The 27,883-nt window shown below is 40.1% G+C and overlaps 5 protein-coding genes across 6 annotated transcripts; 1 reads left to right on the top strand and 4 right to left on the bottom strand.

Annotated features, from left to right (window-relative positions):
* Positions 1–83: 83 nt before the first annotated feature.
* LOC110738033 (proline-rich receptor-like protein kinase PERK2) lies at positions 84–1,725 on the bottom strand. The gene is made up of 2 exons (XM_021918399.1): positions 1,253–1,725; positions 84–288 (listed from the first exon to the last, which is right to left on the bottom strand). The coding sequence occupies exons 1-2, from the start codon at positions 1,723–1,725 to the stop codon at positions 84–86; spliced, it is 678 nt and encodes a 225-aa protein (XP_021774091.1).
* A 924-nt stretch (positions 1,726–2,649) lies between these two features.
* On the bottom strand, positions 2,650–3,979 carry LOC110738047 (jasmonate-induced protein homolog). Its single transcript, XM_021918412.1, has 3 exons — positions 3,840–3,979; positions 3,223–3,595; positions 2,650–3,083 (listed from the first exon to the last, which is right to left on the bottom strand). Exons 2-3 carry the CDS (start codon positions 3,577–3,579, stop codon positions 2,886–2,888), a joined length of 555 nt encoding a protein of 184 aa, XP_021774104.1. The 5' UTR covers positions 3,580–3,595; positions 3,840–3,979; the 3' UTR covers positions 2,650–2,885.
* A 2,107-nt stretch (positions 3,980–6,086) lies between these two features.
* Positions 6,087–8,542, top strand: LOC110738046 (ubiquitin-conjugating enzyme E2 32-like). The gene is made up of 5 exons (XM_021918411.1): positions 6,087–6,333; positions 6,949–7,080; positions 7,164–7,248; positions 7,664–7,827; positions 7,916–8,542. The coding sequence occupies exons 1-5, from the start codon at positions 6,220–6,222 to the stop codon at positions 8,339–8,341; spliced, it is 921 nt and encodes a 306-aa protein (XP_021774103.1). The 5' UTR covers positions 6,087–6,219; the 3' UTR covers positions 8,342–8,542.
* Positions 8,543–8,686: 144 nt separating this feature from the next.
* Positions 8,687–12,004, bottom strand: LOC110738045 (pentatricopeptide repeat-containing protein At4g39530-like). The gene is given in 2 exon segments (XM_021918410.1): positions 8,687–11,340; positions 11,342–12,004. Coding segments are annotated over 2 exon segments (2,541 nt in total). The 5' UTR covers positions 11,870–12,004; the 3' UTR covers positions 8,687–9,327.
* Positions 12,005–12,634: 630 nt separating this feature from the next.
* LOC110738044 lies at positions 12,635–18,393 on the bottom strand. 2 transcript variants are annotated; one of them, XM_021918408.1, is made up of 7 exons: positions 17,082–18,393; positions 14,834–15,331; positions 14,068–14,572; positions 13,661–13,755; positions 13,482–13,568; positions 13,282–13,409; positions 12,635–13,125 (listed from the first exon to the last, which is right to left on the bottom strand). In XM_021918408.1, exons 2-7 carry the CDS (start codon positions 15,236–15,238, stop codon positions 12,981–12,983), a joined length of 1,365 nt encoding a protein of 454 aa, XP_021774100.1. In that variant the 5' UTR covers positions 15,239–15,331; positions 17,082–18,393; the 3' UTR covers positions 12,635–12,980. The 2 variants fall into 2 exon arrangements, with proteins under 2 accessions (XP_021774100.1, XP_021774101.1); XM_021918409.1 differs by having other exon boundaries at positions 12,635–13,035.
* Positions 18,394–27,883: the final 9,490 nt, after the last annotated feature.

Here is a 27,883-nt window from a genome sequence, read left to right as displayed (position 1 = left end):
TCCTTATTGTAGATGTATAAATCAAAGGCAGTCTTAGTTATAAACTGGCAGGCTAACTTCCAGACAGAAAATGAAATGAGTGATCAAGAAATGACTACTAAATTCACAACAACAGAGTCAGGATAGTTGCTAGCGACAGCATCACTAACAAAAGGCAGAGTCCTTCCACTGAACTCTAAAGACGAGTTTGGGTTCACAAGTGAAGGACAACTGGACAAGGCATGTGTTGTTTGTGTACAAGGGCCCGTCGCAGTTGTACAACTCTTGTTCATAGTACGAATCGCAATCCTAAAAGTTAACGAACAGAATAAACAACAAAACAAATTATGCTTCAATTTGAATGACTAGTTTTTATTGACAGGAAGTGGGGAAGGATGGTGTCAATTCTCATTTTACATTGTCTATAAATCAAGTATCCTCTTATACTATTACTGAGGAAACGATAAAAATAGCATATAATTGAAACAAAAGTAAATGGTATATAGGCATATAGCTAAGTATCTCACACAGTTCTGTTTTATCAGCCATTAATCTCATCCTTTTTCTTGCCCTTCTCGGTTGGTGCTTCCGCGATTGATGGCCGTTTCCAGTTTCCAGTTTCCAGTTTCCACCACAGATATGTTCTAAAGAGTGTGCCGTAGAGAGCTTGAATTATACCAAAAATAAATCTGCCAAGGATCCTTTCCATAAAGTAGTCGAGTGTGACACTTGGACACATAAATATGTACTTCGTGTCGTACCACAATTTTTGACATATCTTGCAGCTTCCACACCTGGGTGTCTAGACTATCATTCTTAAAATTAAGGTATTACTGTACCTATACGGGCTATATCATATACATGTGTGATCGGCTGTATATTTGTATTCTAAGGCATGTTGATTGTTGATCCCTCCTTAGGCATTGAATCAATACTTCAATCCATCGTACTCAAAACTTTACATTTCACTTGAAGTATCAATGCCAAAAATTGCACATTTCATTTCATTTCATTTCAGGCCAATGCCAAAACACGAAATTTTTCACAAATAACCAAGCCCGGACACTTGGACATGTACCCGAAAAAACCCAGGTTTCTGAATTGGCCACGGATTTCACAGTACTATACTCCCAAAACAGTAGCAGATGAACAACAAATCAATGAGGCAACTTCACTTGAAATCAAACACAAGAACACCAAAAACACTTACAAACCAAACAAAACCCACCATTGAAATCAAGCAGGTATCGGACCCGGAGTCGACCCAACAAACCGACTCGGCGGATTTAAACTCGGCGGAGGAGCAGAAATCACCGGCATTGGAAGATCAGCAGGCGGCGGCGGAACAGGAACCACCACCGGAGATATCATTACCGGCGCCGGAGGCGGTGGTGGCGGCGTCATTACCGGGCTAGACCCCGAGCCCGAACCCGAACTCGGAGGTGGATATAGGTTCGGGTTCGGAGGCGGGCTTAAGGTTGGGTTAACATTAGGAGGTGGGTAAGGGGATGGATTCGAGTCCGGGTTCGGGTTGGGGTTAGGAGTAGTGCTAATCAAAGGAGCTGGAATTGGATTTGGAAATTGTTGAATAGTAGGTGAACAAGAAGAATCAGAAGAAGATTCAGAGCATTTATGAGATTTTCTAACGCCATGTTTGATGAGAGTGAAGCCCAGAATAAGGCCAATGAAAGCAAGAACAATGACAATGAAGATGAAGATCTTGGTTGCTTTACCAACATAACACATTTTGAGCAAAAAATGGGAGGAGAGAGAAAAGTAGTGAGTGAGTGAGAAAGAAGAAGAAGATGAAGAGGGGATTTGGATGATGGGGTTATGGTGTGGTTTATGGTAATTGGGTGGGGAGTGTGGTGCGGCATGTGAGTGGCATATTGACAAGTGGTGGGTTACATGTGAAATTACAGCTCAGTAAACAAATATAGGTTGGTTTTAGTAGCTTCATATGTGGCTTGCTTTTAGTAGTCTAGTACAGTAGCCTTTAATGGCGTTGTTTCCAACTATACCTGTATCGCAGGTTGAGTTTCCTTGGTCAACTCAACCATTCTATTCGTAAAGTTAACAAATGCTTTGGGGCGTTAGATAAATTAATACTCCGTACTTTATTTTGATTAATATATATTGAATACGTTTGTAATTTTAGCATGCATTCATTAATAAAATCCTTTTGAAAGTTCAGTTGCACTTTATTGCATCTGTTTTAAAATGTTTTCACTTAGTTTTACTATACTCAATTTTTAATTGTATAGGAAGTACTATTCTCTTTGTTTCATTTTTAAGTGTTCCAATTTTAAATCCTATGGAGTACATTATTAACACACCTTTTTATCCAATATTGATTATTGTGAATACTTATTGTAATCGTTACGCTAGTCTACGTTGTGTCAATATTAAGAATTTAAAAAAAATAAATGAAGTGTTTAGCAGTCAGGTGCTTGATTAGGGCATAATGATAATTTCATTGTTAAAAAGATGATTCTCTCTGTTACTCCGTATCTTGTACTCAGTGCTCGTATGATTGTTTGGGTCACCCACTTGATCACACTACCTTAACCTTTTTAACATGGGAGATGAAAAACTGAAAACTGCTTTCTCAATTCCTAGTCCCTAGGATCACAACCAAATGTTCTCATATAGTCGTATATACAATTGTTGTAAATGTTAAGAGGTGACATTTTTATTTAGTTGATAGAGTACAGAGTTACATACAAGGGTAATTACGTAAATACGTAATAACATCATAGTAACATACGTAGTACAAGTACATATTTTCAAATCTTACTCTGTATAAGTTACGGTTCCACATATCATAATTACGTTTATTTAATTTATTTATTTATTATAACAACTTAGGTTATGTTATACTCCGTAAGCCTTAAATTCTTAATTATCTAGTTGAACGATGCGATGGTAATTCCATCGCTGTCTGATTTCACCGGATGATCCATGGAAAGTATGCGAGCATGAATAGAAGTCTGAGTGGATGCATCACTGTGGCTGGAGTTACTACTAGATTTGTTCAGCTCACTCTCAATGTTTTCCCAAATTATATTGTTGTATTTCGCAATCGGCCCACACTCCACATAAACCTGCAACATACACCATCAAATTAACAATTACTAAGTAATATACTTGTATTTGACAACTAACACTATGTTGAACATTGTTTTCAATTTTCTTTTTAAGTCGTCTTTATAAAATTCTTAGTTAGGTGACTTAGGTCCATACCTTCTTAGCATTTATATCCCTAGGGTTGGACCAAGCGACGAGCCATCCACATTGAAGTCCAGTTTTGCTTCTGCCACTATAGACCACGGCCTCTTTAATGCCATCTTGAATATTGGCTAGTATGCTGAACCCAATAGTGACACCACTAGGTATAACATCCTTATACTTTTGAAAAAAGCTTCCGGACCACATTTTTTCGGCATGAAGGTTCACGGCTCCAGTAGTGAGATTCTTCAAGTTTCCAATGAGAGCTACTTCTTGCTGTTGCAAATCACTCACCATCCTTGGAACGATGTCGTTTTGTGCTTGCTTCACCAACTCATCCAGAACGGCTTCATGATCTTGAGTTGAAGCCATTGCTCACGTACGTATTCTATGATTTGATAATAATAATTAATAAAATATATATATATATATATATATATATATATATATAAAAAAAAAAAAAAAAAAAATATATATATATATATATATATATATATATATATATATATATATATATATATATATATATATATATATATATACAAAACTGCCATTAAAAGAAAAACTACGCAGAACATTCAATGATTTATAGGACAAATAATAAGACATACATGAAAGGAGTAATATTATACCTTGAATTGGCAAGCAATGAAGAACCTCTGATCTTTACTTACTTAACTGCACAATTGCTAGAGAAGTTGGCATATTATTCGTATTTATAGACCATATATAGTGAAAAAAAAATGCATCCCTAAAGAATGAGATGCTTATCATCATATTGTTTATAAATTATTCATGTATGTGTTTCAATCATGTTTATTAATTATTTTTATTAGTTGTTTTTTTTTTCCCTGCTTATTTACAGCTATGTCATTAGATAAGCAATATTTATTTATTTGAAATAATTTTGGGCGTTCTCTTTAAAATTTTGTGTTCATGAATTTTCAAGTTTAGTGAAGATAAACAACTAAACAAGTGTAACAACTTCTTGATAATAAGTACTTACTATTTCGATGTACATACTACAAGTATTATATTTACGTCTATAATTTGCTTATATATAATTGACAATGCTAGTACAATTCTCTTTTTTTACATTTAGGTTTTTTAAAAAAGATCTAAAACTAAAACACATGTCTAATTGTCTAAATGTGAATCTAGAAAGAGTAGAATCCAATTCTTGCATTTTGTATTTGATTCGTCTTTTAAATTTCAAATGTCATTTTCAACGAATGTATTCCTTTAGGTGTGCACTAAGAATGTATTCCAGCTTAGTAGTGGATTTTCAATCTATTACTTTGAAAAATGCCTATCTTAACACTGCTCTCCAAAATGAAATGTTTGGGGGCCTCCGAAAGGTTATTTTGGAGGTTTATAGTATGTCAATGGTCTCTTTCCTTGAGAAAGGATCAATGGTACCCACAGTTAAGGGTATCGAATCACTTGTAAGGGTGATTCAATGTGTGTTGTTACGCCCTAATCGCTATGTTTTCCTACCCCATTTACTTATTGATATAGATACTCGGTGTCCTTTTCAACTCGTTAATATGTATGCCAGAATTTGTTTGTTCGTCGTCTTCCAATGCATTCTCCAAGTTCAAGAGAATGTGGAATACATAATCATAAAGGCGTGTTCCTCATTGCATGCTCAAAGGATAATGGCAGATTTTTCAAACCAACAAGATCAATTGTGGAAGTACTTTAATTTAATGTATTCTCGTTGTAATAGAGGAGCTAATAGTGCTCTTAGTTTGTAATACCTTTATTTTATTTAAACCGTTGTCAAAAAAAAAAAAAAAAAAAAAAAAAAAAAAAAAAAGAAAGAGTGATCTTCACGACTTCGCCAACAACTTTTATTGTGAAACCGTTATATAGATTGAATTGTGCATGTAATCAAGATTTTTTTTCTTTTCTCAATTGATCATTTTGAGAGACTTATGTTATACAATGGACATTGTCAACTTCACCTTTTTTTTGTTCAACTATTACATACTTTCTCCATTTCTTTATAGTTGCAATACACTTTATCACAATATTTAAGAAAAGTTAACTTCATATGATATAATACACTTACATGGGGTTAAGAGGTAGTTAGAAGTATAATCAAGTGACTCATAAACTTTAAATTAAGGTAATAGTACAAATTGCACCATATAAACCTTCTTTTTATTATATATTGCAACTATTATAACATTTTTAATTTAGGAAAATGTTACAACTATAAAGAAACGGAAGAAGTATTACATATCAATTTTTCAAAATGAAATACTAATAACAATTTCAATTAGGAAAACAATGCAATAATCTAGAACATCGCCCCTCTACATAATGCTTGGGAGTAGGGGGATTCTCTTACTTCCCCCCTAACTCTCTAGCGATGACCTATGAAGCTGGCTGGCTAAACCTGTGAGAGGTGTCGATTCAGTAAGATCCTTCTTATTAACTTAAAAAAAAAATCTATAACATCACCCAACGCTAAAAAGCTAGGTAATCCATTGTAAAGAGCGGAGCAGAAAATTAAGGGCTTGTTTGGTATCATTTTTAGTTTTTAGTTTTCTGTTTTTTAGAAAACCAAAAACAAAAAAAAAGGTGTTTCCTCTTTTCTGTTGTCTGTTTCAAAATTATTTAATAAGTTTGACTAATTTTTGATGTATTATAGGAAATTTATTACATGGTTTTAAAAAACAAAAAACCAAAAAATAGAAAACCACAGTAATGCCAAATGACCCATAAGAAACCAAATCTAAATTGTCAACAAAAAAAAAAAAAAAAAAAAAAAGGCAAGACCCACATAAAACCCACCCAATGATAAAACGACACATCAGCAAACCTGTTGTTCATGACGTGTCAAGCAACTACTAAACCAAAACCGTGTCTATTTCTTTCTCCTCTGTCATCCCATTAATAATTTAACATCCTCTCTCTCTTTCCTCCTAACCAACCGGAGCAAATCAAAATATCAAGCATACTCCGGCGATTTCGTCGGGAAACTCACCGGAAAACCTCCAAATCATGGCGACCACCGACAAATACAACCTCAAGAATCCGGCTGTCAAGCGGATCCTCATGGAAGTTAAGGAGATGCAATCCAATCCTTCTGAAGATTTCATGAGTCTTCCTCTGGAGGTTGTTCTCTCCTCTTTTTCAAAAAATTTGCCTTTTATGTTTCCGATTTGATGCCTCTGATTGTTTTCTAGCTTTGTCGATTTGTTGAGCTTCAAATTTGATCTCGATTGCATTTTCTAGGGTTTTCATTACGAAATTTTTTGGGGACATGTTTATTTGAAACATTATTTGCTAAATTAAAATTGATAATTTGCTTATTTACGAGTAATTATTTATCTGGCAGTGAAAATAAAGGTTTTTGATGGATTAGCATGATAGATTTGTTGATTTTGTGCTGAAATTGTTTGGATACATACCTAGGTTTCTGGTGTTAATTTTCAAATTTGGTAATTCCTTACTGAATTATAAAAATTTAAATTTCCGGCAGCTTTATTTCAAAATTTCGCTGGTAAATTAACAATTAGAGTATTAATTGATTATCATGAGTTGCCTTTTAATGTTGATATTTGATAATAGACTTTAGAAGAGGATTACAGAACAAATTACGGAATTTTCATCCGTTGCCTGGGTTTGAACTTGCAATTGTATTGGAATTTAGATCTTTGGTTGCTTTAATAAGCAATTCGGAAAAAATTTCTTGTTAATGATTGAGTTATGCTGGTCTGGTTCATTCAGGAGAACATATTTGAGTGGCAATTTGCGATAAGGGGACCCCAAGATACTGAGTTTGAAGGGGGAATCTATCATGGAAGGATTCAACTACCATCAGAGTATCCATTCAAGCCTCCTTCTTTCATGTTGTTGACGGTAATTACTTTTGCTCAATCACTTCTTACAATTTTCCTGTTCAAAACAATGTGATGATATCTGTATTCTGCGAATCTTTGCAGCCCAATGGTCGTTTTGAGACCCAGACTAAAATATGTTTGAGCATATCAAACCATCATCCAGAGCATTGGCAACCTTCTTGGAGTGGTAAGCTGGACTTTGTTTGCTTCTCATATTTCAAACTCCATATTATAGCTGTACAAGTTATGTGTATGTGCCATCGTTGTATGGATAGGTTTAAGTGTGCCTTTCTTTGTGTCTATGCTGCTTGATTCTCAATTGCTGTAGAATTTTTCTGCTAGATTAGTGTTATTTAATGCACTGTGTGAACTGCTTTGAAGCATAGAGTTCTTGGGGCAGTGTTTGTTTTTTTAGTTCTTAATTAGCATTTGATAGGAGAATGAACATACGTGTACTTGAGACTATGATAGTGGTGGGGTTTGATCTGGAAGCTTTGTTTAAAGTTGGCTTTTGAAATAGTATGAAGAAATAATAAGATGTGTGCATGTATTTCTCTACATTTTCATGGTTAATATTCATGTTTTAATGGTGCTGGTGGCAGTTCGTACGGCATTGGTGGCACTCATCGCTTTCATGCCAACAGCTCCTAATGGTGCTTTAGGATCTTTAGACTACAAGAAGGAAGAGCGACGTGAACTAGCTATTAAATCTCGTGAAGCATCACCAAAGTTTGGAACTCCTGACCGGCAAAAGGTCATTGATGAGGTTAGTTCTTGCTTTTTAGTGACCTGTCTCCCCTCTTATTATGCTGCATACTATTGCTACTGAATGTTAATACCTATCGACTTTACAGATACATGAATACATGCTTAGTAAGGCTCCACCAGTTCCTGAAAACCTGAAGCAGGCTTCCGAAGAGAATCCAGGTGAAAAGGAGGCTGAAGCAGAGGGAAGTGAGAATGCTGGAAGATCAGCTAATTCTGTAGACTCTGCAAATGCAGGAGGTGAGAGAGCTGCCGAGGAACCTCAAGCAGCTGTTGACAATGCTAATGCTAATGCTAATGCTGTGGATCAAAGAGAAGCAGTTCCTAGACAAGTCAGAGCTGGAATTTCAAACCAACAGGTTCAACAGAGGCTCGCACCTAGGAATCAAAGGCCCAGTGATGATCGTTTTCTCACATGGGCAGCCGTGGGGTTGGCTGTTGCCATTGTTTTTCTTGTACTGAAGAAGCTTGTGAAATCCAGTGGTTATGATGCTATTTTTTTGAGGGAATCGTAGATACTAGATATGATTGATTTTGTGTGCAAAGATGGCAGGCAGATCAACAAATGTTGCATTTGTGAGAAAATATTGAAAGTATGTGGTGTATATTGTCTAGGCCTTAATCAAGCTATTTGATTATAGCATTATCATGTAAACATTTATATTATAACCTCGTCTGGAATAGTAGTATCCAACATTATAAAGATGCTTAGTAAACTGTGGTTTTGACCTCATTGATAAAGTTCGGTCTACTGATGGTAGACTTAGTTAAACTATATATGGAACTTATGTAAGCAACATCCACTGATGAAAATTGGTGTGAGCAAGCTTCTGTCTATATTTTGTTTAGAAAACCTAGTCTCATAAGTCATAACTTTGGCTTAGAACTGTCAAGGTATAGTCATAACAACATTAGACCAGAATAAATGAAGAATTAGGGCAATGTATTACAAAGCAACATTAAATAGGGGAGACGAAAGAGGAACTTGAACCAAAAATATTGTGAAGTATTAATTAATTTCAACTCCTTGTGAATGTAATTACTACGGAGTAACATTTTTTAATCACTTACCTAGCTTTGAAACGTATAAAGCTACATCTATTCATTGGGTAAATTACTCAGTACTAATAGACAATTAAAAAAAAATAAGTAGTGTTGAGTTCGATTTCACTATCATCTTTTAATCACAGATGCAACCATTAATCATGTCTTACCCTCCCCTCACATCTCTATGTTAATTGTCTTAAAAAACAAGGAAAAAGAACAAATTCCGTCACAAAAGAGGATGCAAGTAGGTAGTAGAAAGGTAGTTGGTTTTGAAATTGGACTCTGCATTAGTATTCCAAATACCTATAAGCAGTAATTGCACCAGAGACGTATGAATTTCCTACCTAAGCAATTGGCAAACTATGGAGTATCTTTAGCTATCAAAATCAGATGAGTAGATAAACCTGACGAATCATCCGAATGCTGTCAATAGAACAATCGTTATTCAGTTTCTTCATGAGTAATCAATCAGGGTTGGAGCTGTGTCAACTACATGACCGACTCCTTTCATCTCTTTGATCAAGTTATGCAAGACTGAGAAGACCTCATCAGTTCTGCAGTGTGATATGTCTCTTGACACAAAAGTATTCACTTTATCATCTATTTCAATCCAACTGCAGCCTGGCTCTTTGATCACTAGATTCGATTCCATTCTTTCCCGGATCTCCTTCACCTCTGTCCACATACCTTTGGATGCATATATATTTGAAAGCAAAATGTACGATCCACTGTCTTCTGGGTTAGAGGATATAGCCATCTCTGCAGCATAAGCACCTAATTCATAATTTCCAGTGGCTCGACAGGCACTGAGCAAGCTTCTCCACACTATAGCAGCAGGTTTAACTGGCATTTTCTCAATAAATTCTTTTGCATCATTCAGCTTACCAGCTCGTCCAAAGAGAGACACCATGCAGGCATAATGCTCCATACCTGGTTCAATTCCGTAGCTGAACATTGTGTCAAAATGGTTAAGCCCAGCTTCTACCAGCCCTACATGACTGCATGCCGAGAGAAGCCCTATAAATGTCACATAGTTTGGTTGCAACCCATCTTGGAGCATCTTCTCATACAAGGAAAGAGCTTCTTCAGCAACTCCATGATTTGCATAAGTGGAAATCATAGAATTCCAACAGGCAATATCCTTCCACGTTGTGGTATTAAATAATTTGTATGCATCTTGTAAGCATCCACACTTAGCATACATATCCAACAGGGCATTTGTGACAAAAGCATCACTGTCTAAGCCAGATTTCATTAGCTGACAATGAAACTGTTGACCATGGCGAAGACTAGCAAGATTACTTGCCGCAGTGAGCATTGCAACAAAAGTGAACTCATTAGCCTTTTGTCCAGCCACTTGAAATTGACTGTAAAGATTAAGAGCCTCTTCATTTTCCAGCTGTTGAGTATAGCCAAAGAGCAAAGCATTCCACACTACCACATCTTTCTCACTGATCTCATTAAACACCAGTCGTGCCTCCTCGAGAAAATTGCATTTACAATAAACATCTATCAAGGCACTGCTTGCAAACAAGTTGCTAGACCCACCTACCTTGATGATAAGGCCATGAATTTGTTTGCTCAATTCCAAAAAAGAAAGTGACGCTGCTACCCCAAGAATGCTAACGTATGTTAAGAGACTGGGATGTAGCAGCTTAATCCTCATATCATGGAACAAAATTAATGCTTCAGAGATCATTCCCAATCTTGAGTATCCCTCGATCATTGCATTATAAGATATCACATTGTTCTGAATCACTGAATCAAAAGCCATTCTTGCATCTGCAAGGGAATTACATTTGGAATACATATCAATCAGTCCATTCCTCACATATTTATCATACTCGAGATTTGCTTTAATAATATAAGCATGGACCTGTTTTCCTGGCAAAAGAGCTTCAAGTGAACCACATGAATTGAGAATGCTTGAGCACACAAAATCATCAAGCTTCCTACCACATCTATTCATTCGATGAAACAATTGTAAGGCTTCAACATGAAACGAATTCTGCATATATCCAGCAATCATAGTGGTCCATGAAATAGCATCTTTTGCATCAATCTTGTCAAATAACTTCCTTCCACTTAATACTCTACCACATTTCACATAAGAATCTAACAGCACATTCATTACAGAAACGTCCAGTTCCATTCGTCTTCTCAATACATGAGCATGAATTTGTTTACCCCCCTCAAAATACTCAAGCACTGAGCAGGCATTTAGTACACTAGAAAGAACATATCTATCAGGGACAACATCATGATCCCTCATCAACTGATGAAACAGCATCACTGAAACATCACTTCTTCCACTCTTAGCATATCCTGTCATCATTATAGTCCAAGTAAACAAACTTTTCTCATTTAGCTCATCAAAAACCAATCTAGCATCATCGATATCGCCTATCTTTGCATAAAAATCAGTCAATGCAGTACCCACATACACATGTTCACTCAAACCACTCTTTTACAACAAAACCATGCACTTGAGTTCCCTGTGCCAGAACACCCATCTGCACACAAGCACGCACCACGCTTGCTAATACATACTCATTAGGGTTCTCATCGCAACTCCACCTACATTCTGAAAAGACCATTAAACCCTCTTCAGCAAAACCATGCTGCACATAAATTTTAACCATGGTTGACCAAGATATCAAGTTTCTCTTAGGCATTTTATCAAACACTTTCTGTGCATAACTAACGCAACCCAGTTTAGAGTACAAATGCATAAGAATGTTTCCCAGATAAACATCGTACCCAAGACCAGAAACAAGAAGGTAGCCATGAATTTGTTTATAGTACAAAATGGGTTTTTCTGAAAAGCTTGGTAATTGTAAAAGATAGGCAAATTCTCGACGAACACTTTGGAGTTTTCGAGCAGAAATCTGGATTTTTGGGATTATTTCAGATGACAAGGTTGATAAAGATGAAGATTGAGTCCCAATGATTTTATAGCACAATCTTAAGCATGTATTTGTATAGTGTATTTTCATTCTAATTATGACATTATTTACAATATAGAACTAACTCTATTCTGACCTTTGAGAGAAAAATTTTGAAGGTAGATAAGTACATTTTTTTTTTTGACACAAATGTAGATAATACATCGTAGTAATCACATTACTAAACTTTTTGCAGTCTTTAGAGTTTGGTACTTGTATATGATTTTTGAGGTATAGATTATTCACAAAACATAAATAATGTACTCTCTATATATAAAGATATTTAGACCCGGTTACTTTACCTTTTGCTAAATTGTACTGAGTAATTATTTTTTTTGAAATGAAATTATTTTTGTTGAAATTAATTTATATTTACTAAATTAAATTTAATTGTATTGAACTGAAATTAAATTTTGAATTAAAATTAATTTTAATGAATTGAACTTATTTTTGCTTAATGTCTTATTCTAGTAATTTGTGTTCACGAATTTGAAGACAATAGATTTTGCTAAACAAAGCCCTAAATATATTTCACAATGATACATGAAGCTTAGAAGTTAAAATATAGAACTATAGAAGTGCAAAAAAATCATAGATTTTAAATTAAATTTTAATTCTTACCGCTTTGTTATTTACTTACTCGTATTTGTATTATATCTTTAGCTAGTAAAACCAAGTCGTGATTAGAAAAAAATTATTCATTCTAGATACGAGTATATGACAATGGAAAGTGCCGTCAGGAACTGAAACCCAACACGACTAGCACACAGCACCCCTTCAGAAGAAGGGGACATAGGCAAGGTTAATCCCATGAGATACAAATCATTACGCACCGAAGTACGTACTAGGTAAAATTAGAAGATACCATATGGTAGCACATTCATGTTCTAAATTACACATTCTCATCAGTTACTATGCTACAGCATCTGTTACTGTTGATCTATTATATTTACATAGCAATAGAATTTCAGGTTACACTACCAAAAAATATCGTCTTGTCACAAGTTCTATTCCATACATCATCTTGTCACAAGTTCTAATCTAAGCTAACATAGAGATTAATCCTTGCTGCCGGTAGGATTTCCGAGGTCAAATTACTATGAACATCATCTACAGTAAAATGAGGTCATCCTGGACAAAAAAGGGCACCACACTGTTAAGATCAGCAAGCAGGCAGAAGTTCCACATTTCCTTGCACTGCTTTGTAGCAATGCAGGCTGCACAGAGGGAGTTTCGATTTAGAATCCCGATACTTGTATTCATTAGTACAATTTGGTCCAACACATTTTTCACGTGGTGGAGGATATCTGGAAAATTTCAGGTCAGATATCAATGCTAGATTTTCCAAGACGGCAAAGGAAGAGTATCCCAAATAAGATCCACTAAACCACAATAACTATGTTAAAGAGTTTTCCAAAGAATGTCAGTATATGGAATAGTAAAAGCGCTGCATAGCCTCATACCTGCAGGGCAAGGGATCAAGTATCTTTGGTAGCCCCATATCAACAGAGAAAGTAACAACTGTTCCATGTGGACCTATGATCCATCTCACTGTATTGGGTCCAAGTGCTGCAGTCTTGCCAAGCCTCTCCTGCATAGATATACTTTTATGACATGGTTCTACAGGAGTATGCATACAGCACAAGTATACATCTTAGATTACCTGAGCTAGTTCTTCCTGTTGCTTCTTCAGCTTCTCTCCTTTCTTCCGGTTAGAGTCTTGTCCGAGTATTTTTCTGATTGCTTCATCCTATGACATGTATAATAGGGTATTTCCCGATAAGGCAAAGCAAGAAAACAAATAAAAATAACAGTTAAGGACTAAAAGAGCAAATGGTGAACCTCAGCTTCCTTAGCTGCCTTCTCAGCCAGAAATCGACGCCTTTGTGCAATTTCAGCTTTCCTCAGTTGTTGCTCTACTTCAGAAAGCTTTTGCTCTGGCATGATCAACTAGCAGGTCAAAAATGCCCAGACATAGATAAAAAGTGCATAAAATGTGATCAAATGCCACACTAATCTCTTGTTTATTGGAGGGGGCAGGCTAGTCAATGTATTTTCAATCAAGAATTTGGCAGAAAGACCATCAGCAATATCAAGGTAAGGCTGTGTAAATCTAATACTTCCAGACCCTACCACAACTCCACATGTGGCAGCCATAAGCATAGATTGATTTATTAAAATCTCAAATCACGTTTTATTAAAGCATGGAGATACATAACTAATAAAATAAATAAATAAATAATGTTTACTTTTGAAAGGGGCATTGGGCAAGCCATTTGGGAATTCCACCAGACCGCCAGATTCAGGACACTCAAGAGCTCTTTTACGTGTAGTAATGGTCAACTCTTGCCCATTAGGATCAATAGATTCTCCAGTAAGCCTTTTCCTCTTGCTCTTGAGCTCATCGTCTGAAGTCAGCTCCACTTCAAAGTCATTATCCTTGTGCATTCTCAGCTTCTTTCTACCATCTTTTGTATCACTATGAGCTAAACCCATAAGATTTACTATCCCTTTACTTTTCCTGCCAATTTCCTCTTGCTTGTCCTCATAGCCAGAAGAAGCCCTGGATGCTCTGAGTTTCTTCAGGTAACGAATTTCCTCATCATCTTCATCATCGAATCCCTCTTCCACATCAACTTTCTTGGAAGCTTGCTTGCTCTTATGACCTGATTTATACACTGCATCCCTGTTTTGAATCACGTATCTCCTTGAAAAGTTCTCTTTTGCATCGAAAGCACTGTACCCGGGGAAGTCCTGCAACCAGTGAATATTCACACACTTACTACAAAACAGTTGCTGAGTGAAGTCACTTGGTTAGTGACTTGAAAAGAAAAAGAAGTTTTTTATTTTATTTATTTATGTATTTATTCATGTATTTTCCATTTTTTTTCTTCTAATATCAAATCCAAAAGCACCATCCACAAACGAAATCATGTACTGTATAACAATAAACTCCACAGTTATTAATGATCACTTATCTATCAAAAAATTACTTCACAAAAGCAACTGAGATACCTGTTTTAGGTGAGCACCAGAGACGTCATGTGAATCAAAAGATCTTATACCAAGTGGTTCACCCCCTAATGCAATCTCCGTCATGGGTTTGGTATGAAGTGTACGGGTGATGCCACCAAGCTTTAGCTTCACTTTCTTCAGCTTCTTTATGTCAGACCTGTTGTGATCACCAGGAGGAGGATGGTAAGTTTCAAAATCATTCCCCGTCCCTGAGTTGCCATTTGAGCAATGCAAGCTAATGGCTTCATGCTCTTCATACTCTGTTGGTGAGTTAGGCACAGAGAAATCATTAAGGAAATTGGTAATTGTCTTTAAATCATGATGAGGTCGCCTATTAAAGTTACTTCTCTTTTTCCTTGCACCAGGAAAGCAGGGACTGGTTGCAGGGCCACCGAGCAATTCCATTTGCAGAACTTACTCAGCCAACTTAGTTTAGAAGCTCTTTTCGTTGAAGAGAAAACTGATCGAATATGCCATATTAAGCATATGTCTGATATACTGCATTGATCAAACAATAGTATTAAAAATTGACAAATGAAAAACAAATAAAAATAAAAGAGAAAAGCATAGAGGACTAGAGGTGGAACCACCAAAATCATATTTTAAATTTTAGACCCTTTCCAAATTTTAGCATCAAAAAATGAAATTCGGAACACGTACTTCTATAATATTTTCATATTAGGAACTTCAACTTTAAAACCAACATGCTCGATAGAGCACTGTAGATGTTAACCAGTGCACAGTTATATCTTCGGAATAGCCAAGATAAAATATAGGTCAAAAGGCTTTGTTCACCGGCTCACCACATGGGGCAATAAGACTTTATAACCCAGATAGCTGCATAGCTATTGCAAAGTTTTCATAGTCTCAAGGCAGAGAACATTGCTCCCCAAAAATGTCACTCCTTTCCTTTAATTCTGTCCAAATTAAAAGTCATTTCACTTATTTTCATAACAAAGATTTATTTAGCTCTACCTACATTGAGTTAATTCAATCATGGTCAAGCAAAACTTGCTTCCATAATTATATTTCTTGCTATATATATATTCAAAATCAGCCTCACACATCAGTTTTTAAGGTTATCTACCTGTCTAGGAAAGTTGAAGTAAAGGTCAAGGGTCAGCCACAAATTCACAAGTGAGGCTTATAAGATTAGACATGACCATCTATTTCAAATCATGTCAGTGTGAAGCATAGCATGTTATTTGTTACATGTATTACATGTGACAATCAGGCACCAATGGAGAGAAAGTGTATATTAATTGAAACACAATTCTTTATCATCAATAACATCAAACAATATCAGACAATAACCATGGACATGGGATAGCATTTAATCACTACCAGCAAAAGTGCTGTAGCAGATCATTCAGTAAAGGAATGAGTTTACGGAACAAATACTACCATTAGTGCACCAAAAATGAGGAACTTAATCTATAGAACTATATTCTGATATTCAACATAACATAACTTAACTTCAGTACTTATCTTTACCAAGTGAAGAAATCAAACAAAAGAAAATAGTGTTAGTACCTACGCTATCTTCTTATTTCACTTGATAAAAATAACTTCGGACAAGATAAATTTAGGGCTAAAACTTCCACTCAAGTGAAATGCCAATAAGTCGAAACAAGTTCATATAGGTTAAGTTCAAGGCTACCCGGTTATACTTGTAATATGTTCGTAAAGAAAAGTGAAATTCAAGTGAAAAAAACCAACCCCTAGTTCAAAGAAGATGCAATACAGACTACCCAAGTTAAATTCACAACTGCAAGTTCTAATAAATTCAAGAATTACCAAACAATCTACAGACTACACAACTCGAATCAACAAAGGAAAATGCAGCAGTTCTACTATCATACAACAGTTCAATTAGCCCAATTTAAGTCAGCATGTTACTTTAAGCCATACTTACAAGATAGTTTAGACAATCAACCTTGAAGAAGAGTGTACTCAGCAAAAATCAAGCTTTTAAGTTCTCAGAAATACACTAAATGCAAGCAAAAATAAGAGAATTCTGATCAAATTACGCAAATTTGCTATCAATTAGTACCCATTACAAAGCAAGAAACAATCCAAAATTTGAACTAAGCATAGTTGAGCTTAAAATATTGCATGCAGAAGCTGAATTTTCAGTGTAAACAAGTATATTCGAAATTGGGCACCATAATAATGCGCTAACAAAATGAGAGACAATAACTTCAATTTACAAGAGAAATTAATCAAATTCACAGAGAATTGCAGTTACCTTGAACAAGCATTGAAGAAAGATCGGAAACCCTAGCTCAATTTGGGGATTTCTAGAGAGAGAAAAAGAAGTGAAAAAATAAAATAAATAAATAATTGAGGGCAATTGGATTAGCCTAAGCAAGGTTCGAATTCAGGTGTTTAAGAGGAGTTTAGTTGGCAGAAAAATTAAACTTTTTTTTTTTTTTTGAAGGGGGAGGTTAAAATTCATTAATAGTAAGCCATACGGCACTTACATAAGAAATCGTAATCGAACAATACAAAGACAAAAGAACCAATTTCAAGTTCGAAATAAAGGAAACTACAATTGCACGCGCAAAATGACTTTCTGAAATATCCTTGGCTCATATAACGCTGTCCTATGCAGCCTCTTGCAAGGGGGTCTGGCAATATGTTGTAGTTTCTGACGTGAACCTTCATTGACTCAGAATCCCGTACTCCTCGACCAGAAATCAAACTTGGTGCTATACACTTCACCATTGACAATACAATCTCTGATTCAAACACGGACCCCAGCTTGGAAGCATAACCCTTCAGCCCAAACCAACAGAAGATCAAACCAAAGCCTCATAGCCAAAAAACCCGGTTCAAAACATGCACCAGAAGATCGGCACACCGATCTGCACACCCCATAGCACACAAACGCACCACACAAGAAGAAAAAATAACAAACCCTAAAGAACAACACACACAACGACTAAAATAAGAAACGGACAGAAAATTAAAAACGAGAACTACAAACGAAACCCTAGCAAACGACCCCGCAGCCAATCCGAGAACCACCATCCAAGCACCAAGGTTCACCAACCTAACCCACAAACCACCGTACAGGAAAGCCCGACCCGCAGGAACCTGCCCGAGAAGCCCAAACCCCACACAACCCTGAACCGCGGCAACGACGACCGGAAACACCAGACTGAGAACGGCCCTATGCGAGGGACTTAGAGGGAGATAGCTCTCCCTCCCCGTTCTCCTGCAAAACGTCGCGACGACGACGGCTAAGGCGGTGGAGCAGAGACACGGCGGGGAAGCGGGGAATAAGAGAGGCGGCAAGCCGACAACAAGGCCGGTGAGGAATAGCGGCGGCCGGAGAGGGGAAGCGGCGCAAAAAGCTAGGTCGACCGGACAAAAAACCAAAGCGAAAAAAGAAAAAAAAACACCTCAAGGAGGAAGATCGGAGGCTCGCCGACATAATGGCATGGGCGGTGAGCCGCACACCTGCCGGCGAGCCTCATGGCCGGAGCGATTTTGAGAAGACGGTTGGGTTTTTTGGGGGTAGAGAGAGAGCGTTTTTATGTATGCAGTCGTATATCAGTTGAAGCTTGATAATTAAATTAAACTTTGTTTAATGATACTCCATACTTGGTAATCTGTAATAGTTTGACTTTTACACTCGTTAATATAACAATCTGTATTTATGATATGTATTTTGAGAAAGAGATTAAGGGCATATTCACTTTAGCTTAATTTCATTTCAGCTCCTAATTTCCTTCTCTCATAAAATAATCAATATTCATTTCAGTTAAGATTCAATCAGTTCAATTTTACTCCAATCAGTTTAGTCCAGTTCAGTTCAGTAAATATGAATAGGCCCTAAATAATGTAAATGAATAAAATAATCAAAGTAATTTATAAACATGGTATCTAAGCTAATCCTTCTTCATTACTGGGGGTAATGGTGTTAAAATCAAAGTAATTGTTTGTATTTGTCTTGAGCATGATAATAAAGGAAAACAGATGATGTACTACAATTTACAATAAACATGAAATTGATTTTGAAAATGTAATAACACAATAATATTAGATTAATTACGCTTGTTTTATCATGAAGTATCACTCTTCTTCTATAGGGAGTACATTATTTGCAATATTGTTCATAATTCGTATGTTTAATCACTATTTTTGGATTTTCTCACATAGAGAATAAGGGTGTGTTATATTCACCTGATTTTCACTTATTTGAACTTATTAGACCTTATTAAATTTTATATTAATTGTAATTTGTATTTGGGCAACTCTTATAAGAAGTTATCAAACATCAACTGAACTTAATACACCTGAAATAAGTTAAAATAAGGTGAACTGAACAGGTTCTAAACCTATAAAATTCAACCTCATGGTAAAATTGTCTTCTCTAGTCTCTATTCTACTACTACGTATGTTATTTCATAATTGACAATTTAACATGAATCCATATCTTCGAAAAAGTGATTTTAACACACCACTAATTGATTTTGACATATCTCCCTAAGTGAGAGTATAATTGTTTAGGGTGAAAATACCCTAAGACACGTGGCCCAATAAAGGCTTGACACGTGTCAATCTTTCAGCGGTCTGCAAAGGCCCAATTCCTTTGCAGACACGTGTCCCTTATACCCTAATTGAGGTACAGTTCTCCCTTACTATAAATAGTAAGGGTAGACCTCATTTATGACCTACATACATTAATTGCAACCACAAAAAAACCAAACAAAGCCAAAACCTACTGAAACGCTCTCGAACCGAGAAGCTTTTACTGTTCTTATTCCACTTCGAAAAGATACTAACTTAATCTTCGGAGGCGGAACTCCCACCCCCATCCGGAGTCTCCGTTACTTGTGCAGGTACAGGCGCAAGAAGGAAGTCTGCTAGGTGAAGGTACAGGCGTAAGAAGGAAGTCTGCTAGGAAATTGTAACTCTCCCGAAGGACACATAGAAAACCCCCAAACATCTGGCGCCGTCTGTGGGGAGAGTACTTTCTAGATGACATCTGAGCCTATACTACCTGGTAAAGGCAATCTGCCTACTGGGGAGGTTGAGGTCCATTCGGACCAAGATACAGCCGATAACTATGACTTGGAAGCCTACACTGCTGCGGATGGCTCTTTGAGGACCAAGAACACCCGTTCCAAAGATAAGAGAGAACGGGAAGGGAACCAGGCGGCTCCTAGCAAGCCAACTAGGGGGCCGCTTGGGTTAACCTCTACCGCTGGAGACTCCCCAGTCTCCAGAGATGAGCTCATGAATATGATGATGAGCTTCAAAGGAGAGATCAAAGGCCTTCTGGACTACACAGCCGGCCCCCGTAAGGGTCAGGCGGAAGAAAGGCGTCACGGTGAAAAGACGGCCAAAACAGTCAAGGGTAGAGCATCTACCCCACATCCGAAGTCAGACATGCCAGCTAGGCTCTTTGATTTCTCAAATATGCACACTCCTATAGATGGAGTCAGAAAGCCCGTCCGGCACATTCAGCCGGATGGAACCAAGAAAATCTATTCTGATGCCCGGACGCTCATCCAAGATAAAAAGACTCAGCGATCCGAGTCGGCATCAACATCGACCTTTCGAGACAGCTTCAATGCCACCTCAGGAAGGCACTCGAGAACAAACAATGACAGCCGGACGAGCGAGGTTTCCGCTCGATCCGGCCCCCATATGATCCAACCGGAAGTGCATGGAACACCGTATACGCCCTTTGGACCCCCCTATGCACAGGCAGGTATTTTCGGGGGGCAGCATCAGTCGCCCGTCCAGCCTATGGACTGGCAGCTCCGGCTGCTCAACCTTGGGGAACAGCCAACGGCGTTCTCCAGAGAAATCACCGAGATGACCCAGCCGTCTAAAATCAAAAACGTGTTGGTAGGCGCCTACGACGGTACCACCAACCCGGAAGATCACCTTATGGCATACACCAACCTGATGTATTTGCAGGGTTTGGATGATGCCGCATGGTGCCGGTGCTTCCCGGCTACGTTGAAAGGGATTGCTCAACGTTGGTTTGGTAACCTCCCAGCCGGATGCATCAATAATTTCAGGACCTTGGCCTACTGGTTTACGTCCAACTTTTCTATGAACATCCCTGCCAAGAAAACAAGCCTTGATCTAGGGGCAATACAACAGGGAGACAAAGAGGGGCTCCGGTCATATGTCAGGCGGTTTAACCTGATGAGGATCCAAATCCATGGATTGTCTGATGACGTTGCCTATACTGATTTCTTCAAAGGCTTAAAAGATGGATCAACTTTTAAGTTTGACTTGGTTAGGAAGAGGGTCTCCACTCTTCACGAGGCACTCATGAAGGCGGAGGCCTACATTCAGGCAGTGGAATTGTGTGCTGTTAAACTTCCAACGGATTACAAAAGATCCGATAAAAAAGAGAATCGGCCTACCCAGTCGTCCAAAAAAGGAAGACAAGAGAAAGGGGGTATGGGCGGCAGACTCATCCGGACAACCTTTCCAAAAAAGGAAGAGGTCGGATCCGTATGTGCCAAAGTACGAGTTCAACAAGGACTGTGCCTCCATTCTCAACGAAGTAAAGGACCGGTTGAATCTTGAAAAACCGTCTCCTATGAAGAGTCCTCTAAGCGCCCGGGATAAGAGCAAATATTGTCTTTTTCACGAGGAAATTGGCCACGACACTGAGGGTTGCTTTAGCCTCAGGCGGCTCTTCGACCGGCTCGCTGATGAGGGGGCTCTCAAATCTTATCTTTCCAAGTCAAGGGGTACACCTAAACAAGCAAGAGGACCACCCCCAAAGAAGACGGCTACTCAATCGGATACGGATGAGGAAACCATCCTGACCATAGCCGGTGGATTTGCGGGAGGTGGGCCTACCATTCGGGGCACAAAAGACAACATTCGGAAACTGGTCAACTCGGTGGATGAGGGCCAGTCGTCTGAATATTCATTTCTGGAAGTTAACATCTCCGAGAGAGATAGGGGTGAGGTCAGGCGGCCTCATGATGACCCCATAGTCATTGAGTGCAAAATCGCCAATCAAAGAGTTGGCCGGATCTTGATTGATACCGGGAGCTCATCCGACCTCATCAGCTACCGGTGCTTGGAGAAACTCAAGTATAAGCCCAGCAGCATGCTTCCGGCCTCATACCCTCTTGTAGGTTTTGGGGGAGGAGTAGTACATCCGGTGGGCATGATTGATCTACCCATCCGGTTCGGAGAGAAGGGTAAGGGCCGGCATATGGTTGTCAAGTTTCTTGTTGTAGAAGAGCTGACTGCCTACAATCTGATTATTGGCCGTCCAACCCTTAACCTCTCAAAGGCAGTCATCATCCCATCTCTAATGTTGATAAAGTTTGAAAGGGATGATGGCACAGTCGGTTCCTTGAGTGGGGACCAAAAGATGGTGAGAGAGTGTTACCTCTCGGACATCAAACCAACGCTTGACACAGGCGGTCAAGAGAAAGAAATTTTTGAACTTGACGACTGTGATCAAAGCTTACCGGCTACAAAGCCAGCCGGTAAAAAGAGGAAAGCAGACCAACTGGCGCCTGTGAAGGAGAAACAATAGCAATCACTGTCCGGGGAGAGGACAAACATCCTTCGCCCTCAGCCGGCAGGAGAAATAATTGATGTTGTCCTTGAAGACTGTCGGCCAGACAGAACCGTCAAGGTTGGAACGGCTGCGTTTGAAAGTTTGGGATCAGGTTTGCTCCTTTTGCTGAAGGAGTTCAAAGATGTGTTTGCCTTTGAAGTAGAAGAGATGCCGGGTGTAAGTCCGGATCTTGCTGTACATAGACTCGCTGTGGATCCTAAGAAGAAGCCGGTCAGGCAAAAGAAACGGAACCATGGCGAGGAAAGGTCCCAGGCGGCAGCAACCGAGGTCAAGAAACTCTTGGATGCTGGATTCATCCGGCAATGTTACTACCCGGATTGGGTAGCCAATGTCGTCCTTGTGAAGAAGCCGAATGGAACCTGGCGGATGTGTGTAGATTACACGGACCTCAACAGGGCTTGTCCAAAGGATAGCTACCCGCTTCCAAAGATAGATCATTTGGTAGACTCTACAGCCGGCCATGCCCTGATGAGTTTCATGGACGCCTATTCCGGCTTCCATCAGATACCCTTGTGGAAGAAAGACCAAGAGAAGACTGCTTTCGTCACAGATCAAGGGCTATATTGCTACAAGGTGATGCCGTTTGGGTTGAAGAATGCGCCTGCTACTTTCCAGCGAATGATGAACTCGGTCTTTTATGATCAGATTGGAAGGAACGTGGAGGTGTACATTGATGACATGATTGTCAAATCAAAGCTGCAGGCGAATCATCTAGCCGACCTCCGAGAAACTCTCACCACCCTCAGACGGCATAAAGTCATGTTAAATCCTAAAAAATGCGTCTTTGGAGTTGAGTCCGGGAAGTTTCTTGGATTTTTGATTGATCAGAGGGGCATAGAAGCCAATCCGGACAAAGTACAGGCGGTGATTGACATGCAGTCGCCACGTACCGTCAGGGAGGCTCAAAAGCTTACCGGTTGCCTGGCGGCACTGGGGAGATTCCTCAGCCGGTCAGGTGACAAGTGCCTGTATTTCTTTCAAGCAATCAAAAAGAGGTCAAGGTTTGAATGGGGTGAAGAGGCTGAGGCGGCATTTCAACGGCTGAAGCAACACCTGCATTCTTTGCCAAGATTGGTGAGTCCCCTACCCCAGGAGGCTCTCTACATGTACTTGGCCGTCTCGGATCACTCCTTGAGTGCCGTCCTCCTTGCTGAGAGAGACGGTAATCAGCTCCCGGTATACTTTATAAGCCATGTCCTCCGGAATGCTGAACTTCGTTATCCCATGATCGAAAAATTCGGTCTGGCTTTGTTCAAAGCAGTCAAGCGGCTAAAACCGTATTTTTTAGCACATCCGGTGACCGTTTACACTGATCAGCCGCTCAAAAGGCCTATGACCACTTTAGAGTCATCCGGAAGAATGATTAAATGGGCTGTGGAAATCCAAGGCTTAGAAATCACTTTCGAACCCAGGCGAGCAGTGAAGGGTCAGGCGTTTGCCGACTTCATTGTTGAAATGACAAGGCCAATACAGCCGGATAAAACTGATGAAGTTTGGAGGGTTTATGTAGACGGGAGCTCTACGCTGAATGGTTGCGGAGCGGGTGTAATTATTCACTCTCCGGAGGGGGACAAATACGAGTACGCTCTACGATTCAAGTTTCAAGCTTCGAATAATGAAGCTGAATACGAGGCCCTGCTAGCCGGTATCCGCATGTGTAAGGCGGTCGGGGCAAGGAAAGTTGATGCCTGCTCAGATTCCCAACTCATCGTTAGCCAGTACAACGGTGACTACGAGGCCACCCATCCGGTGATGATTATGTATCTGCAGGCGGTCAAAGAGGAGGCTGGGGCATTTGATGAATTCAACCTAAGTCAAGTACCCAGATCCGAGAATAATCAGGCGGATGCACTATCCAAACTTGCATCCTCCGCCACATGTGATACGCCTAGATCAGTCTTCTGGGAAGTCATGGAAAAGAAAAGCATTGAACATGACCCCATTGGACTTTTAGATCGAAGCTCCACATGGATGGACCCCATCCGGAATTACTTGGAAGACGGCACTCTACCGGAAACCTCATCCGAAGCAGCTGCTCTTAAAAGACGAGCATTAAGCTTCGCAATGCACAAGGGTGAACTGTTTCGGAAGGGTTACTTGCAGCCGCTATTCAAGTGTGTTACCCCAGAACGGGGCAAGGAAATACTGGAAGATCTCCACGCTGGCTTCTGTGGATCTCACATTGGCGGGAGGACCCTCGCCAAAAGAACCCGGCGCCAAGGATACTTTTGGCCTACACTAGAGGCGGATGCATTAGATCTGGTGAAAAAGATGCGACAAGTGCCAGAGGTTCGGCCGGCTGATAAGGCAGCCGGCAACTGATATGACAGCTATTCACAGCCCAATTCCCTTTGCAAAATGGGGCATGGATATTTTGGGGCCATACACTCCTGCCCCAGGCGGCAGAAGATACATTTTAGTGGCTGTTGATTACTTCACCAAGTGGGTTGAGGCCGAGGCGGTAAAGGGCATCAAAACTAAGGATGTCATCTCCTTCATTTGGAGAAATGTCATCACCCGGTTCGGTGTACCAATGTCAATGGTCTTTGACAATGGCCCCCAGTTCGAAACGCCTGTCCTAAAGACTTGGTTGCAAGACCAAGGGATTTCCTACTACTTTGCATCCGTTGGCCGTCCGCAAGCAAACGGTCAAGTTGAAGCCTTCAACAAGCTCATCTCAGGCGGCATAAAGAAAAAGATCGAGAAGGCAGGCGGGCTTTGGGCAGAAGAGTTAACTCACGTTCTTTGGTCCATCAGAACTACTGAGAAGGGGTCAACCGGTGAAACTCCATTCCTTATGGCATATGGCACAGAGGCGGTGCTTCCCATTGAATTATATGAGCCAACACTTCGAATCATGTTGTATGATGAAGAGGCAAATTGGGAAGCCATGCGCCTGTCTCTGGATACTCTTCCAGAAAGAAGGGACAACGCCGCCTTGCGTCATGAAATCTACCGCCTTCGAATGACGAGGGCCTACAACAAAAAGGTGCTTAAACGCCCCCTCAAAGTTGGAGATTTTGTATTACGGAAGCTTGAAGCAACCGGTAGGGCATACGAACAAGGGAAACTAACCCCAAACTGGGAGGGACCCTACCGGATTTTTGAAGAAGTTAGAAACGGCACATACCGCCTGGAAACCCCAGACGGAATGCGGCTGCCTCGTACCTGGAATGTAGATAACTTGAAAAAGTACTACTTCTAAGGATTGAAATGTGAAAGCATATAATTTCCATTCATACAATTGTATTTGCACCTGTCTAGTGCAAGAACACAGACGGAAAAACACTTGTTAAAACCACTGCTCCAAAAAGAGCAGTCATCCGGTGACACCCATCCGGGTGAATCACTGAAGAGAACAGCTCCCTTCTGGGTGGAACATTGTTCTAGCGATCCCATAACTCAAACGGCGTTTGTCTAAAACGATTTGCAGCCGTTAGAAATGATCCTTTGCATCTGGGATTCATCCGGCAAGGACCCAAAAGAGGTCCATCCGGGTGAATCACTGGAGAGAACAGCTCCCTTCTGGGTGGAACATTGTTCTAGCGATCCAATAACTCAACGGCATTTGTCAAACAATTTTGCAGCCGTTAGAGATGATCCTTTGCATCTAGCATTCATCCGGCAAGGACCCAAAAGAGGTCCATCCGGAAAAATGAAATTCCTAATGGGCCACCGTAACCACCTAAACGGTTTTACATCCCATCCTATATATAATTTTACCAGACGGGGCAAGGTTAGGTCAGTCACTGACCCCCATCTGGCTTCCATGAAACGACTGCCTGTCTACTGTTGGGGTAAACAGGTAGCCATTTCAGGGGCATATTGTGGTATCTCTTCTTCATCCGGCATATATAGAACGGCTGAAATACTTGTAAAAATACATATAAAAAAAATGCACATAAAAAAAAAAAATTGCAAATAATAGATAGAAAACCCGACTGTGTCGGTTAATAGATTAATTGAAATGTTAGCCGGACCCCTGTCCGGGAAAGATACATCGAAAATACACGGCACGCAGGCCGGTAAAAAAAGAAAGAAAATATCAATCTTGCTGTTGCTCTTGTTGCTGAGGCTGCTCCAACCCTTGAGCTTGCCCAACCTGAGTCTCAGCCGTCTGCTCCTGCAGCTGCTCCGGCTGGTTTCCCATTGGCACCCCATCCGACTCTGACCCTAACTCCTTCTCAGCCCACTCGTCGAAAGGAGGAGGGGCAGGAGTGCCGAGTACTCGAGCTTCATAAACTTCAGAAGCATACAAGTAACGGAGGTTGAAATAGTCAAAGTCAGAGTCCGGATGGATGAGGCCCCAAGCCAGCTTCATGCGCTCCTCGCAGTCGGCTTCATTCTCTGTAATCAGGCGACTGAGTTCCTCGTTCAGCTCCTTTTTGTGGGCCGCCTGAATATTAGTGAGTTGGACAGTCAGCTCGCTGTTCTTCTGGCGGAGGTTGGCATTTTCCTTGTCAGCTCCTTCCAGAGCTCTGAGATCAGCCTGGAGGTCCTTGACCTTAAGCTCAAGTTCATCAACTTTCTTTTTGGCCTCATCCCCAGCCAGCACAGCCTCTTTCAGTAATTCCTCCTGTTGCAACTCTCTCTCTTTAGTTGCCAAATCATATTTAATAGTGTGAAATTGACTAACGTCAATTAGGTCAAGGGCACGCTTCTGAGCGTCTCTTACCTCCTCTTGCTTTTTACGCAAGGGGACTCGGAGCCCGTCCACTCTCAGCATCACCTATGGTACCAACCGGAAAAGGAGTTAGAATTAATGATGATAATTACTACTCATCCGGCAAAAGCAGAGCTTGAGACAAGCATAGGGCATTCGGGTTATTTACCTCAGCAAGAAGAGAGTTGATGCGATCCAGGTTTACCTGGTGTACAGCCGGCACCGCCTCCTTTTCAGAACGGGTCAGAGTCTTGACCATTTCTCTTGGCGTATTGGTTGTAGTCGGGCCGGCTGGTAGAGTCATCTGCAAAGGAAGGGTTATCTGTCAGATACTGGGCATAGGCGCCGCCTATATTCATGCGGCTGCCAGAGGAGCCCCCAGACTGGCTTGCTTGAGTTTTGACTCTCATATGCCCAAGCGGCCAGGGGGGGTCAAAGGCAGAGGTTTTACCTTGTACAGGCTGTGGGGTGCCATCCCCCCCAGCCGCATCTGAGCCAGATCCCATCCGGGTTTGGCCCGTCGAGGCACTCGGCGTTAGCTGCAGGCTCTTCCCTGCAGTGGTTGGCCTGGCAGGGTCAGACGTCCTCTTTGCGGGACTAGCTGCCAAAGGTGGACCCGGCAGCCTTGGAGCTTTTGAAGCCGGCTGGGGTATCACACCAGCCGGTCTTTTGTGCATGCTTGCTAATGATTTTGGCATGCCTTGGGTTCCACCCTGAAAATAGTCAAAACAAAGCAATCAGTTAGAAACAAAGGCAGATCATATGTCATCCGGTAAGAAATGGAAGAGGTTTTACTCCATTCTTGGCG

This window comes from Chenopodium quinoa, unplaced genomic scaffold (genome assembly GCF_001683475.1).
Source record: "Chenopodium quinoa cultivar QQ74 unplaced genomic scaffold, ASM168347v1, whole genome shotgun sequence".
In the NCBI taxonomy this organism is placed as follows: Eukaryota; Viridiplantae; Streptophyta; class Magnoliopsida; order Caryophyllales; family Amaranthaceae; genus Chenopodium; species Chenopodium quinoa.
This window is presented reverse-complemented; position numbering and strand designations above follow the sequence as displayed.

Bases quoted from the DNA above. Each gene is read 5' to 3' on its own strand.
- LOC110738033 (XM_021918399.1), bottom strand. From the start codon at position 1,725: ATGTGTTATGTTGGTAAAGCAACCAAGATCTTCATCTTCATTGTCATT. The intron at 289-1,252 runs GTTTGTTGGGTC...GTTAACTTTTAG, and splicing joins AGTTTAAATCCGCCGAGTCG to GATTGCGATTCGTACTATGA.
- LOC110738047 (XM_021918412.1), bottom strand. From the start codon at position 3,579: ATGGCTTCAACTCAAGATCATGAAGCCGTTCTGGATGAGTTGGTGAAG. The intron at 3,084-3,222 runs GTATGGACCTAA...TGTATGTTGCAG, and splicing joins GGGATATAAATGCTAAGAAG to GTTTATGTGGAGTGTGGGCC.
- LOC110738046 (XM_021918411.1), top strand. From the start codon at position 6,220: ATGGCGACCACCGACAAATACAACCTCAAGAATCCGGCTGTCAAGCGG. The intron at 7,081-7,163 runs GTAATTACTTTT...GAATCTTTGCAG, and splicing joins CTTCTTTCATGTTGTTGACG to CCCAATGGTCGTTTTGAGAC. The intron at 7,249-7,663 runs GTAAGCTGGACT...TGCTGGTGGCAG, and splicing joins TTGGCAACCTTCTTGGAGTG to TTCGTACGGCATTGGTGGCA.
- LOC110738044 (XM_021918408.1), bottom strand. From the start codon at position 15,238: ATGGAATTGCTCGGTGGCCCTGCAACCAGTCCCTGCTTTCCTGGTGCA. The intron at 13,569-13,660 runs GTTCACCATTTG...TACATGTCATAG, and splicing joins AGGCAGCTAAGGAAGCTGAG to GATGAAGCAATCAGAAAAAT. The intron at 13,126-13,281 runs GTATGAGGCTAT...GAAATTTTCCAG, and splicing joins CTTGATCCCTTGCCCTGCAG to ATATCCTCCACCACGTGAAA.